Genomic DNA, 15,163 nt, shown 5'->3' with positions numbered 1-15,163 from the left:
CAGAAACCTCATGGATCCCCACAATAATCCTTCTATGTGGCACACCTCATCACTAAGGGCTTTTCATCCAGAAAAAAGGAGGTCATTGTCCCACTGTACTCATCCCTCATTAGACCCATTATAGAATACAATGCCTTGTTTGGTATGTACCTCTCAAGACATCTGCAACAACTGGAAAGGCCACAGAAATACCTCACTAAAAGAATCACAGGCCTAAAGAAGATGCCCTACGCTGACCGCCTTAAAAAACTCCAGCTATACTCTGTCGCATGTCGTCTACTCAGAGGCGATCTTTGCTTAACATACAAGGCCATGTCAAACCCAGAGCTGTTGGACATGCTACACTTAAAGAAATCCCAATCCCTCAGAGGCACACGCTCCAGGGATCTAAACCTTGTCATCACAATAAACAAAACATGCTGGAGGGATAGGTTCCTTACCCAGGGACTCCCCAGACTCTGGAATAGATTGCCCATACATGTCAAGCAGAGTGCCTCTTTGGTCCTCTTCAAAAGGAACCTTGACGATTGGATGGGAGAAAGGAAATTCACCCCGGGGATCACGTCAGTCGCCCTGCTAGACAGGGGTCCAGGGAAGTAAATAGTGTGGGAAGAAATAGCCAGGGAATTGTTATGGCTAGGCTTGTATAGGCCCTAGGGCTTATAGCCTAGTACCAACCTATGAACGAGTGGAAATTGGATCCACAAGTCTTCAGCATGATAACAAGGAAATGGGGATGTCCGGACATAGATCTATTTGCCTCACCTCACAACTGCCAACTAAAGAGATTCTGCACAAGGACTTATCACAGACAAGCATGGAAAGTGGATGCCCTATCTTTCAGCTGGAAAAACTTAACAGTATATGCCTTTCCTCCTCTGCCTCTCCTCCCCAAGGTACTCCTAAAGGTCAGACAGGAGAAGCCAAAAATGATACTGATTGCCCCAGACTGGCCACGCCAGTACTGGTATCCAATCCTAAGGAACTTGTCTCAATGCCCAGCCTGGACCTTACCTCAAGTGCCTCATCTACTGTCCCAGCAGAACAATCAGATCCTGCACAGCCAACTCAAGACCTTAAATCTGGCAGCATGGCGGATAATGTAGCCATACAAAACACACCTCTCACTAAAGCGGTGATGGATGTCATTTTAGAGGCCAGGAGGCCTAGTACTAGAAAATCATATGCTGGAAAATGGAAGAGATTCTGTGCTTGGAACCAGGCACAAGGAATTGACACAGCTGTACCAAATATTCCTCAGATTTTGCAATACTTAACTGAGATGCTGAACAAAGGGGCTATCCTTTTCATCTATAAAAATTCATGCCTGTGCCATTTCGGCTTATTACAATACAGAGCCATCAAACTTTTCTCATCTGTTATTAAGGCAGTACCTCAGAGGGGCCAAAAATTTAAGGCCTCCAAGGAGATCACCAATACCTGCATGGGACCTCAATTATGTCTTAGAAAAACTCACCCTGCCTCCTTTTGAGCCAGCCGCTACAGCTGATATAAAGTTTTTATCTTGGAAAACAGCTTTGCTCCTAGCAATAACTTCTGCAAGACGAGTCTCAGAGCTACAGGCAGTCATGGCTGTGGAACCTTTTATCATTTTTCATCCAGACAGGGTTTCTCTGAGGACAAACCCGACTTTTATGCCTAAGGTAGTGTCCACTGTGGCCCTTAACCAAACTATTCATCTGCCTACCTTTTATTCAAACCCACAGAATAAGGGAGAGAGAATTCTGCATTCTTTGGATATACACAGACATCTGTGCTTCTATTTGAACAGAACCAAAGCTTTCAGAAAGACAGAGCATTTACTAGTGGCATATGCTGCAGGATCACAAGGAAAGGCTATCTCAAAGCAGACTATTTCAAAGTGGATAGGCCTCTGCATTCGTTTCTGCTATTCACAGCATGGCAAGCCAGTACCTAAGAGCATTAGGCCACATTCAACCAGAGCAGCAGCCACTTCAGCAGCCTTCCTCAGGGGAGTACCAACCAAAGATATTTTAGAGGCTGCTACTTGGAGTTCAGTGCACACCTTCACAAAGCACTGTCACTTACCACTCTACTCTAAATCCAGGGCAAGCTTTGCCACTGCAGTTCTGCAGGGCCCATTAGCCGCTCCTAATGCTATTTAGCTCCAGCCTCCCAACCTTAGCTTTGGGATTCAACCCAATTGTAATGACTGCAACAGTGAACCACGAAGAACATAGTACAGTTGTGTACACTTACCATAAATATAGATGTTCGAGTGTATTTACTGTTGCAGTCCAGGTTACCCACCCGCCATCCCCCATTTCTGTACTGGATCTTATCTGTACTTCTCTATTCTATACAACCTATGTGTTGTATTTGCTTGTAGATGAAGACAAAATATTTACTTTGGTGCATGCATGTTTTATTGACATATTTTTAGCCTACCCTTTTGTGGGCACCTGACATCTGGGGCAAGAAAAACTGAAGAAAATGACATTGGCTGCATCTTTTATACCCCTGGCGCACTGACGTCAGGGAAGAGGCGACAGCAACCGATGCCAGACCTAGACTTTGGAATTCAGGCCGACTGAGGGTAGCCTGGCAGCAGGATAACCCAATTATAATGACTGCAACAGTGAATACACTCGAACATCTACATTTATGGTAAGTGTACACAACTGTACTTTTCTGAGTTCCCCAGACCTTTTTGCATTAGAAGGAAGGCTTCCATCTTATCAGTGGGAGTGGTAAGCACTCGATAGCGCAAGCGTGCTAGCTTGCACTGCATTTAAAGTATTTTTATTACTGTTTTTTTTCTGTGAAAAAAACAAAAAATAAGTTCTGTTTGTTTCCCACCTTTCCTGTTACTAGAGTAGTCCAGATACAGATTTGCTGTACCCAGGACTGTTTTGTAAGTTTCTGAGTTCCCCAGACCATTCTGTGTTAGAAGGAAGCTTTTCAGCTTATCAGTGGGAGTGGTAAGCACTAGGTTGCCTATCTACAACAAGAGGAGTGGTTTCTAGCTCTGAAATTGTAGTTAGGTTCATAGGCTGGTACTGAGCTATCTGCCCAAAGGCATATATTAGCCCAGCCACATTGTGCAGTATTCACCGCCCCTTTAGTAGTTCCCTAGACCCTTGTACTAGCACCTAGTACCCTTGGCCCCTATCTAGTAGTGCTGTTGGTATGATCCCCGGTGTGAACTTTCTGTTACCCATCCACTCATCAAGGTTCCTCTTGAAGAGTGATAGTGAGGGGCTCTGTCTTATGTAGATCAGGACCCTGTTCCATAGTAAGGGAAGTCTCTCTGAAGGAATCTATCCCTCCAGCATGTTCTATTCATTGTTGTGTTGAGGTTTATATCCCTAGAGCATGTAGCTCGAGTAGATTTGGTTTTGCTAAGATGGAGCATGTTCAACAATTCTGGGTTGGGTTTATTGGCCATTTGGGCAGTTTTTCTATCCCTTTCAACTTTCTAAGTTAACTTTAAAAGTTCTAAGCTTGTTTCCCACCTTTCCTGTTACTAGAGTAGTCCAGATACAGATTTGCTTTATCCAGGACTATTTTGTAAGTTTCTGAGTACCCAGACCATTCTGTGTTAGAAGGAAGCCTTCCAACTTATCAGTGGGAGTGGTAAGCACTAGGTAACCTATTTACCACAAGAGAAGTGGTTTCTGGCTCTGAAATTGTAGTTTACTGGCCGGGGCAGTTTTTCTATCACTTTCAACTTTGTTGTTTAAAAGCCTGTGTTTGTGTGGATTTACGCTTGTTTAAGCCCCGCAGATCTGTTTTGGCATCCTGCAGAATACAAGAGCAACAGAAATGAGAAAGAGACTTTAAGTGCCTCCATTTTGATTTTTTCTGATTATACTGCTTTCTGCACTTAATTTAAGTTGTTTTTTCATTTAATTGCATTTATTTTAACTGTATTTACTTTAATGTTGCTACACACTCAAATGTGTTAGCTTGCACTGCATTTAAAGTATATTACCGGTGCCAGAAACATTGCTCTTCAATTTTTTTCCCTTAGATCTTGCTAGATCTCTTCTCTCTTGCACTTTAATTAGCTTATTTACCTAGCACTTCATCAGGCTTTTTGTAGCACTCAAGTGCTATTAGCACTAGACGTCCTATCAAGAAACAGCTCCAGTACTAAGTAATGATGACCATCCCTCCTGGTTCATAGGTAGGTACTAGGCTATCGGCCCTGGGGCCTATACAAGCCCAGCCAAAAAGGTACCCTGGCTTTTGCCACCCAAGAAAGTTGTTTTCCTGTACCACTGTCGAGCAAAGCCACAGAGGTGATCCCAGGGGTGAATTTCCTATTTCCCATCCAATCATCAAGATTTTTCTTGAAGAGTGCTAACAAGGAGCTTTAGATAGGTAGTTTATTCTCTGGGACAGGAATCTATCCCTCCGGCATGTTCTGTTTATTGTGGTGACAAGGTTTAGGTCCCTAGAGCGTGTAGATCGGAGTGATTGGGATTTCTTTAAGTGGAGCATGTCCAACAGCTCTGGGTTTGACATAGCTTTGTATGTTAGGCAGCATGTCTAAAAGTCAGTTTTCTGTGCTTTCTCCTATTAACCTGATGAACTTGGGCATTCTGAGGCAGTGTAGCAACTGCCTCATGTACAAGGACAACCCTCTACTCTTACCTCCCAACACTCAGACTTGTGAGAGATGCGCTTATATCTCCAAATTGGAAGCCATGCACTCTCCAGCCAAGACTGGAATAGCTGGTCAAGAGGAAAAGGTCAACACCTGCATCACACCACATGGAACACATACCCCTCCACAACACCCACCATCACAGCCCTCACATAAAAACACAAAGCACACACCAGCCTTTATGGAGGCTCTCAATAGAAATCTACTCAAACAGCAGAGACCTCCAAGGCAGAAATGCACTCGACCACCACAACACAGCACAAACCACAAGCCACATAGCTCACCTGCACAGTGTGCCCTTCAACCTAAGCCCCTAAGGTAAAACAGCTTGCCCAATACAATAATCATAGGTGGCGCAATAGTGAGGCACACTGATGTCCCACTTACTAGGCTGAATAAGGAGAAGGTAACAGTCATCTGTCTGTCAGGTGCCAGAATCTGAAACACAACACAAGCACTCAGGTCACTCCACAACAAGTACAAGTATGACTCTGTCATTGCCCATATGGGTGTGAATGACCTGAGACGCACCTCCCTGGACTACATGAAAAGAGACATGGTGGCACTCTCGGATTATGTGGCCCTGTAGTTATGACCCTAGCCCAGAGTAGCATCCTACCGTTGCCCAGAATGATACCACAGTGCAAACAGAAAATGACTGACTTCAACAATTGGCTAAGTTTCTGGTGTCATTCTAAGAGGATCCAGTATCTGTTTGCTTGGGATGACATAATTCACAAACCTCAATGCTTTGCCAGAGATGGCCTGCATCTGTCACCCCTGGGTTTCCAGGTACTGGCTAAGGTTCATGCCACCCATATAGTGCCTTTTTTAGGAGGTGTTCCAAAGACCAAATTACCACCATAACAGCTATAAATAAATGCAATCTGAGGGTCATGCTGCTCAACACTAGAAGTCTAAATCTCAAGATTTACTTGCTCGAAGCACTCCTCAAAATGGAGGACATCGACATTTGTCCTGTAATGGAGACCTGGTTTAAAGCAGCAGAAAGCACCCCTGCACTACCAAGCTATAACTCATTCCACACCTTTCAGCCCCAGAGCATGGACCGAAGCCCCAAAGGCAGTGGTTTGTCCATATTCATAAAGGATATGCACACCTCCAGACTAAGTAGCCCAGCATAATGCATCCAGGTACAACTAACATTGGGTAAGACGGCAATTCAGGTCATAGCTTGCTATAGGTCCCCAACCGTGTCCCAAGACTCTCACTCCACATTCCTAAGCACCCTGGAAACTATTAAGATCCAACCCAACACTCTCATACTAGGTGACTTCAACTACCCCTCCATCAACTGGGAAAACTACTCATGCACCAGTGCACTGGCCCAGTGCTTCCTGGAATTCATAAATTCCAATGCCCTGGACCAGCTCATTCTTACCCCTACTAGAGGAAACAACATCCTTGATCTGGTTATTACTAACATGGGCAACCATTGCTCTGCACCAGTAGTCAATTCCTCCCTGGTTAGATGTGACCTCAAACTAACCACCATGGAAATCCACATCTCATCTCACCCACATCCCCAACAAAGGTATCCACCATGAAAAACTTCTCCAAAGCTGATTTTGGACTTCTAAAAACAGAGGTGGCTAACTTCACGGCACCCATGCCAATGGAAAATAGATGCAGACTGCCAAATCATACACCAGTGCACTGTACGAACACATACATAAATGCATGGAATTAGCTATACCCAACAGAACCAAGATGCTCTCCTCCAAAAAAAGGAAGCCAATCTGGTGGCCCCCTGGCATTAATAAATTCTACAACAGAAGGAAGAAACTGTTGCAGAAAAAGGTGAAGTCCCAGGACTGGAAAAATTCCCTTTTAGCCTCAACAAAAAGTTGAGATGCCTCATCAAAATCTTCAAAGCAAGCTATAAAGGCAGAATTGAGGCAGACACTAAAAACATCCACAAAGCCTTCTATAGTTATGTCAAGAATCTCCACAGCAATACCCAGATTTGATCTGAGTTACTGCACAATGGTACCTCCTATACTGAGCCAACAGATATTGCCAACATACTGGCCGACAGATTCAGTGCCAACTTTACCCCTCTCCCCACCCCCCCCCACCCCCAAAGGACCAATCTCAGTACCGGAAAAATGCCAGGCATGCAGCATTACTGCAGCACTGGTTAAAGCTGTATTGTCCAAGACCAAGAATACAGCTTCCATGGGACCCGACAATATCCTTGGCTGTATTCTACATGAATTACAAGTGAACTCGCACCACATTTGTGTGTCGTGTTCACTCACAGCCTCACCTCAGGCTTTGTCCCTACTGAATGGTGCACTACTACTGTCATCCCTCTCCATAAAGGAGGAGCTACTACAGACCCTGGAAATTATTTCCCCATTAGCCTGACAAGTCTGACATGTAAGGCTATGGAGTGCATCATCATGGACCAAGTTAATAAGGATATAGGGACTCTCCAAACTCTAGATAACATGCAGTTTGATTTTCTGAAAGGTAGATCATGCCTGCTCAACCTGGTTGACTTGTTTGAGTCAGTCACCAGAGCTGTGGATGAAGGTAAGGCAGTTCATACAGCCTACCTCGATCTGGCCAAGGCTTTTGATACCATTCCTCACTCAGAAATTATTGATAAACTCACAAAACTAGGCGTCAACCCCTATATCATTAGGTGGGTTGCAAATTGGCTCACAGATAGAACCCACAGTGTGAAAGTAGCGGACTCAAAGTCAGACTGCCAACCAGTCACAAGTGGAGTCCCACAGGGATTGGTCCCGGGTCCTCTCCTGTTGGGCATCTACTTATCAGAAGTCCAGGCCAACGTGGAGGGACTCTGGCTGACCAAGTTCGCAGATGACTACAAGCTGGGGGCCATTATTAACTCCCCACGTGATGCAGACATCCTACCGAAAGGCCTCACTGAGACCAATGACTGGTGTCGAAACCATGGCCTTAAGCTTAATGCTAAAAAAAAAATGCATTGTCATCCTGTTTGGGAAAACTCAGTTCCCACTAATTATCACATCGATGGGAGCCCACTGAACACTGAAGGCGTTATAAAAGATCTGGGGACACAGGTTGACAGCAACCTCTCCTCCGACCACCACATTGCCACTGTAGTCAGAAAGTCCTTCTATGTGGCACATCTCATTACCAAGGGTTTTGCATCCAGGAAGACAAAGGTCATCATTTCTCTCTACTCTTCCCTCATTAGACCAATCATTGAGTATAATGCCCCATTTAGTATGTACCTCACTAGACACCTACAACAGCTGGAGAGGTCACAAAAGTACCTCACGAAGAGGATCCTAGGCCCTTAAACACATGTCTTATACGGACAGACTCAAAAAACTCCAGCTATTCTCTGTCTCATATCGTCTACTAAGAGGCGATCTCTGCTTGACTTACAAAGCCATGTCTGATCCATCTCTGTTAGAAATGCTACATCTAAAGATCCCAATCCCTCCGCACAACATGCTCCAGAGACCTCAACCTCATTACCACAATCAACAGAACATGCTGGAGGGACAGGTTCATAACCCAGAGACAGTCCATGCTCTGGAATAAACTTCCCGTATATGTCAAGCAGAGCACCTCACTGGTTCTCTTCAAGAGAAATCTTGATGAGTGGATGGGAACTAGAACGTTCACCCCGGGGATCACTCCAGTGGCTCTACCTGATAGAGGCAATGGGAACTAACATTGGGTGGCACAATGCCAGGGCACTTCTATGGGCTAGGCTTGCAAAGGCTCCAGGGCCATTAGTCTAGTAAACACCTATGAACATATCTATATTATGCATATTGATGATGGAGCATAAGGCAAAAAAATCACAGAACAAGAGGACTTGATTCTGCAAGTGAAACCAGGTATACCATAAGGAAACATGTCTAAAGGATGAGTGTTATATAGGCTATAACAAAGACCATTACAAACACAATAGTTGTCATAACCATGAAAATGTCATCTGTGGTAGTGTATTGGTACATTGCCTAAACAAAGTACAGTATAAGGAACCTGCTACAACCATAGTTACAGAACTGTGGCTAAAGGATAAAAATATAGGCTATAACATGTACATTTACAACAGCAATCATTTTGGAGATCAGCTTAAAGGCAGAGGTACTTAACCTGAATGGGACATTGCATGAATAGATAGATATAGTCATTGAAAATATTTTGTTAATCCAAATAGCAAGTGTAGTTCTGATAGGTGATAACGATTATTACTCATAGAGATTAGATAAGATCAGATTCTGATCAAGTTAACAGACATGATGTACTAGGTTAGTTGTTTTAGGTAGTATTTAGTTCAAGTCTCTGAAAGTTGATGCCCCCAGTGTTAGTTGTAGGTGGAGATCATCATATTCTGTAGGAAGTGTAAATGGAAGGATGCAGGTTTTGATGCAATAAGGCTAGATATCGAAAAATGGGACTGGTGGATGTTATTGAGGAATATTAATGGAGATGCGCAGGAAAGTTGCTGGTTAGAAATTTAAACAACATGAAAGAAATCTGTTTACCTAAGGTACCAAATAGTACTTTAAGAACTTAAGGTATGGAAAACGGAAGATGTTGTTAAATGAAAGCAATAATACATAAAAAGGGCATGTTATACTAGTAAATATAAGCCTGTGTAGTGAAAAAGGTACTAGAGATTTTAATGTTAAGAATTTAAGATACTAGCAATTGACCTATAAAAGGGGAAGGTGCACTGGTATATGATGTATGGAGTAACCTATTGTTTTTCATTTTCTGCTACAACAACACTCCGAATATCATAGCAGGAGAAATGTTTTAGTGTGTGTTGAATTAATGGAATGTCAGCAATGACTCTGCACATTAAGTGTTGTGTTATACCGTCAGGTAAGACGGAGAAGATAAATCTTGCATATCTTTTTCCCTTTTCCTCAGTTTAGTGTGATACTGGAATTGATATATATAGAGCTGAGGAGTGGAAGGCTTTCCCCACATCATGGGTTACGGGGAGGGAGGACCTTTGTGCATTTTCTGACTATTGGTCACCTCTTTAAGGATGCAATGCTTTTATTATCAGATCTTGTGGGCGCAATTACATGATTTCAGCAAGTGCATAGTAAATCTGACACAAGGGACAACATAACATTGCGGTACAAGTATATGACTTATGAAACCATATATATAGTGATGTGCAGCTGACTGTAGAAGTCTTGATAAATGAATTATGGCTCTAATAAATTATTTAGTTAAGATTTACAGCATGTCCACAAATTATAGTAACTGCTTGTGGTGGATGTAATATTAGAAGGATACTGCGGTGGTGGTGCTGCGGTAGCGTTGTCGCCTCACAGTTAGACGTTGCACGTTCGATTCTCAGTTAGAGCATCTTATGTATGTCAACATGCGTGAATGGGTGTTCCTTCGTTGAAGTTTGTGCATTAGGCCCGGCAAACCAGCATGTAAAAAAATCTACTGCCTGTCAGTCACAGTTCTGCTGTGATGACCCCTAACCGGGAAAAGCCGAAAGACATTTTTTTTTTTTTTTTTATGGGAAACTATATAGAAGAGAGTGGTATATCTAAGCACCCGGCAGTGATGAAGTTAATAATAAGTAGTTAAAAGAATTAAAATCAGTACTTGTTGCTGTCCTTTCAATTTAATAAACGTACAGTCGAAGGTGTAGTTCAAGTGGGATGGAATAAAGGACATTTTGTCCTAATGTACATAAGTAAAGGTAAAAGAAAATGTCACAAGAGTTACAGATCAGTTAGCTTTTTAAGAGGTGTAAGTAAGGTCATATAGAAACTGGGGCACTGGAAGTTAGGACTGCATTAAGGAATTTTCAGAGTCAATATTGGGGGCGGCAGTCACATTCAGAAGAGCCATCTGTACAATCAAACTGTTTATATTTTGGGGATAATGTATCTGGTCATATTAGTAAAGGATTTCAGGTTGTCATCTTGTTTTTTTGGATCTTAACCAGCCTTTTGATTATCTATGAATTAATATTTGAACAACTGAGAAGTATTGGCATCAGTGAAGTATTAGCTAAATGTAAGGTTTTCTTGAGATAACTGTGATGATGAGGTGCGTGAATAGTTTGCAAATGGAATGGGAGTTCCTCAGGGATCAACAAAGTAATCTTCTCAATTTATATTAGTGGTGAAAAAGTAGCGGGGAGCTGTTGGTGTATCAGGTATGCATAAGATATTAAGTCATCATTCAGTAGGAAGTCCAAAGAAGATACATAGATACAGTTGCCAATTAAGAAAATTAGAAAATGGATGCCTGAAAAGGTTGGAGAAGTATGGTACTATGAGATTTGGAAAAGTAAAGCTAGATAATGTTACATCTTGAATGACGCATGCAATTTTAAGTCAGCTGGCTCCCACAACTGTAAGTCCATGCATGAAGTAAAATGCAGTTACAAAAGAAGTAGAGAGAATCTCAAAATGCATGATAATGTTATTAAAGCATTTCTGCCTTTGCACACCCTTTATATATTTATTTGATTATTTCTTTATTTATTTAACATTTGTTTACCAAGATAGTCTGACTGGGCAACTAGTGTCCATTTTCTGTGGAGTCCTGGGGAGAAAAGCTCCACAAAGTTACAGAGCAATAAGTCATACATGATAAAAAATATATATGATAAAAAATAGGAGGTAACATAGTATAGGGCATACACCCCATAGGATAACATGTTGTAAGATATGTAACTGTTTAAAATAATACATGATCATAGTACAGATATGTGAGCATAGCTCGTTTGTAGTGTAAGCATAAGTATTGAATATGTATATTTAGTTTCATAGTAAACCATGATTAAAATATTTACAATATGTACAATTAGCATAGGTCAAGCAGTGTCAGAGAAAAGTATATGTCAGGGCACCAGGAAATAACTGTCTGCAGTAGGGTGAAGGTTCAGGAGGGATAATTGCAGTTACATATATGGTTGTCATAAAGGTGTGATTTAAGGAGGTTTTTGAATGTGGATGTGTGGTTTTGTAACCTGAGGTCAGGGGGGCAGGGTATTCCATGTTTTTGCAACCTTGTGGGGGAATAGAGATTCCCCACAGCTGTTTTTACATGGAATAACTTCCATTAGGACTTTGTTGCTGGATCGTAGTTCTCTGTTAGAATTGTAGAAGTTTAGAAGGCCGGTTAGGGCAGGGGTTTTTATCAGGATGGTATAGTATCCGATGTGCTAGGTTGAGTTGGTGGTAGTGTATTAGGTTTGGAAAGTCTAGCCAGTTTAGTTTGTGTAGGGATTGGCAGAGGTGAGAGTGGGACTTAACACTGGTGTCAAACCTAGCTATTTTGTTGTAGCATGTGGAAAGTTTGTTCAGGTCGGTTTTATTTAGATTTGTTAACATAGGGGATGCATAGAGTAATGTTGATAAGAGATGGGTTCTGGCTGTGGCAATATACTAACTCAAAGATCACTGAACATTACAGTAGGTCGAATTCTCTGAAGTACCACAACCCCAGACTTAGTATGGGTCTACTTTCATTCACTGAAAACACATTTCACTGAATTTCAGTTCACTCACATCAAATCGCTGAAAGTTCATATCACTGAAAACTCATTTCACCGAATCAAATTTCACTGAATGCAGAGTACTGTAAGGCAAGTAAAATGGATATGCCCTTTTCCCCACTGTAGTGCGATCCTGGAATTAGTATATATAGTTGGGGGGTGCACAGCCACCCACCTAGTTTATTGTTAGCTTTCAGTGAAATGAGATTCATAAATATAAAAGCAAACTAGGTGGGGGGCTGTGCCCCCACACCCCCCTAACTATGTATACTAACTCCAGGTTCGCACTACAGTGGGGAAAAGGGCATATACGTTTTACTTGCCTTACAGTACTCTGCATTCAGTGAAATGTGATCCGGTGAAATGAGTTTTCAGTGATTTGAGCTTTCAGCAATTTGGTGTGGGTGAATTGAAATTCAGTGAAATGTGTTTTCAGTGAATGAAAGTAGATCCCTTAGTATACATACCTTACAGTCACATTTTCAGTCTCAGTGTTCCAAGCACTGCACTTGTAGTCCTCTGAATTTCAACAAGAACTTGTCGGTTATTTAATATAAGGACTTGGGTTGTAACTGCAGTAATCACCTCACCCTCCTCAACCATTCTCCAATACACTTACACACATGCAAATGCAGAGAGAGAGAGACACACACACACACACACACACACACACACACACACACACACACACACACACACACACACACACACACACACACACACACTGAAATGGACAACATTCCATGTACTTATCTCCAAGCTGACAGAACATCCCTGATGTATCCTCTTATTTTTTTCCCTGCCTTCATAAATCACAGAAGTTTACAGTCAGTCAATAATGCCAGCCATTATTGTTCAGAAAGTGTACCCACTGCTCTATTAACTTTAAGTTATTCTAAGTAATGTTTAAAAACAAATCCATGATATCATCTAGCGTTGTTCTTGTCTTTGTCAGGAACTCTTTAGAATGGCTGCTTAGGGGTATGGTGCTCCCTCCAAAAGACAAGCCCTCATGTTTCACAGCTGCCCCTGATTTTGCCCATGCTGTGTTCCTCTTAACTCAAAGACGACTACATTCATTTAGTAATACCAGACATTGTTTCATGCGGCTTATAGTTCGCAAAATACAACCCAATGCAAGCCTTCTCAGTCAGCACAATGGACTGAAGATACGGGTTGCTATCAAGCTACTTGATGTGCCTTTGAAGCTTTTCACTCAGTTTTAATATAATATTTTTCAACGACAATGTAAAATTTAAAGTGTATCCTTTGTGTCTAGTGGTGGTGGTACTGAGGACTAAATTTCTGCATTGTTATCAAGTTGTTTTGTGTGCTGACAATACAGGGGTCAAAGCTTTTTTTCCAGTGCATTTAAATCCTTGATGACTAGTATTCCCCTCCTCACCTGTACTTATTTCATGTTGTAAAACCTGTGTTTTATTTCAAGAGTATTCACTTATAATTATGTAGCACCAGGTTATATAAGTTCACACTGAGAAGAGTAAATGAAATGAAAGGGTTTACTATGGTTAGTCATGTCTTAGTTAATCAGTATATAGTTATTCAATCCCTAAACATCTAAAATCTTGGAAGGCTGCTGCTCAAAACAGCAACACTCCCTTTTGCAAGTAGGCAAGCGAAGCCTCACTGCACACACATAAATATGTTGCTTGCTTTTGTCTTTTATTAAGCCGTCATACACACATAAGTAAATATATTTTGGAAGATGGTGGTATCCTTTCAGATCTTTTCTTTGCCCAGACTTTAGTGCATTTACAGAGTCTGTCAGCATCTGTATTCTCTGCATCAGGTGGTCTCTGTACTATAATCAGCCAGCAGGAATCTCCCAGTCTCTCTCTCCAGCTGAATGACCAACCTCTGTAGTGATCTCTGCTGGTGGGCTTACAGCATCATTCCTCCCCTCTGCTGCTTTACTTCCCTTCCTAAATATTCTAAGTGTAGGAATCACCACCTGACACGGCCTACCTTCTGCAGCTTGTGCTTGTCCATGTGGCTGTAATGTTGGTACTTCCATCTATAAGCATCCCGTCATTGAGTAATTTTATTAAATAGGTCCCTAGCACAGGGAAGTGTTCTGCAGTATTTCATAACTTCCTCAATACCCTGTATTTTCATTTACTATTTTCTCCCCACTTATGCTTCTTTTTTCTTATTAGAAACATTCCATCTCCAAAATGTAAATAAATAAGAAAGATATAATTTCAGCTTTTTAAGTTATTTGGAGACCATGTTGAGGTTCATTCTTTGCATGCAGACTTAAGATAAGGACGATGTAATATACCATCTGATAAACATTACACCGGGGAGGGAATACCATTTGTGCCTTGCAGGGTTAGCACTTTATATCCTGTTTGTAGTTATACCTTACATTATTAGGTGTGTAGTTTGTTTTAGTAAAGTTGGAAAACTAAGTATCTATAAAAAGCATGTTGCTGTTTCTTTAACAATTGAGTTAAACTAATAGTTATAAGTTTATGTCAAGGATGCATGGCTCAAAAGTTGCTTATGAGCCTTAAAATAAATAAAGCTATTTGACTTCAGATTCAAAAACTTAGGACTTGAGATATATTGGAATTTAATGAAATAATTTATTTTCCTATTTTAATATTACAGCTAACAGCATCAAACCATGTGAGCAGCATTACAGCAACTTATAATGTCACAGTTGATGTGATGCATAAACTGAATGACCTGAGTATTTCCAGCTTTTCTCCTATTGTGTTACAACATGCCCCACAAGAGCTGACAGCTACTGTTAGAGTGGATTCCGCTATGGATGCCACATTTAGGTAATCATGTAATTTTTGTTAATTATACACTTATTTCTTTGTTGTATATACAAGTTTATGGGTTATGTTAACAAATGCAAAGTAATACTGAGAAGTAGTAGGTATGTATGCATAAGCAGTTGTTTTTATCATTTCAAGGAACGTCAGTAAATTTCAGTTGCAAACTGTTATACTTAA

The 15,163-nt window shown here is 41.4% G+C and overlaps 1 protein-coding gene across 1 annotated transcript in view; it reads left to right on the top strand.

Moving 5' to 3' along the window:
• PKD1 (polycystin 1, transient receptor potential channel interacting) overlaps positions 1 to 15,163 on the top strand; it is a 2,476,043-nt gene that overhangs the window by 849,188 nt on the left and 1,611,692 nt on the right. Inside the window, exon 14 of the mRNA XM_044088902.1 lies at positions 14,811 to 14,986. Coding sequence (XP_043944837.1) covers positions 14,811 to 14,986 — 176 coding nt within the window. The remainder of the gene's footprint in view (positions 1 to 14,810; positions 14,987 to 15,163) is intronic.

The sequence above is a fragment of the Protopterus annectens genome, chromosome 12.part0 (genome assembly GCF_019279795.1).
Source record: "Protopterus annectens isolate FY-2018-M chromosome 12.part0, PAN1.0, whole genome shotgun sequence".
NCBI classification, from domain to species: domain Eukaryota; kingdom Metazoa; phylum Chordata; order Ceratodontiformes; family Protopteridae; genus Protopterus; species Protopterus annectens.
The sequence above is the reverse complement of the archived record's forward strand: the minus strand, read 5'-3'. Positions and strand labels throughout refer to the sequence as shown.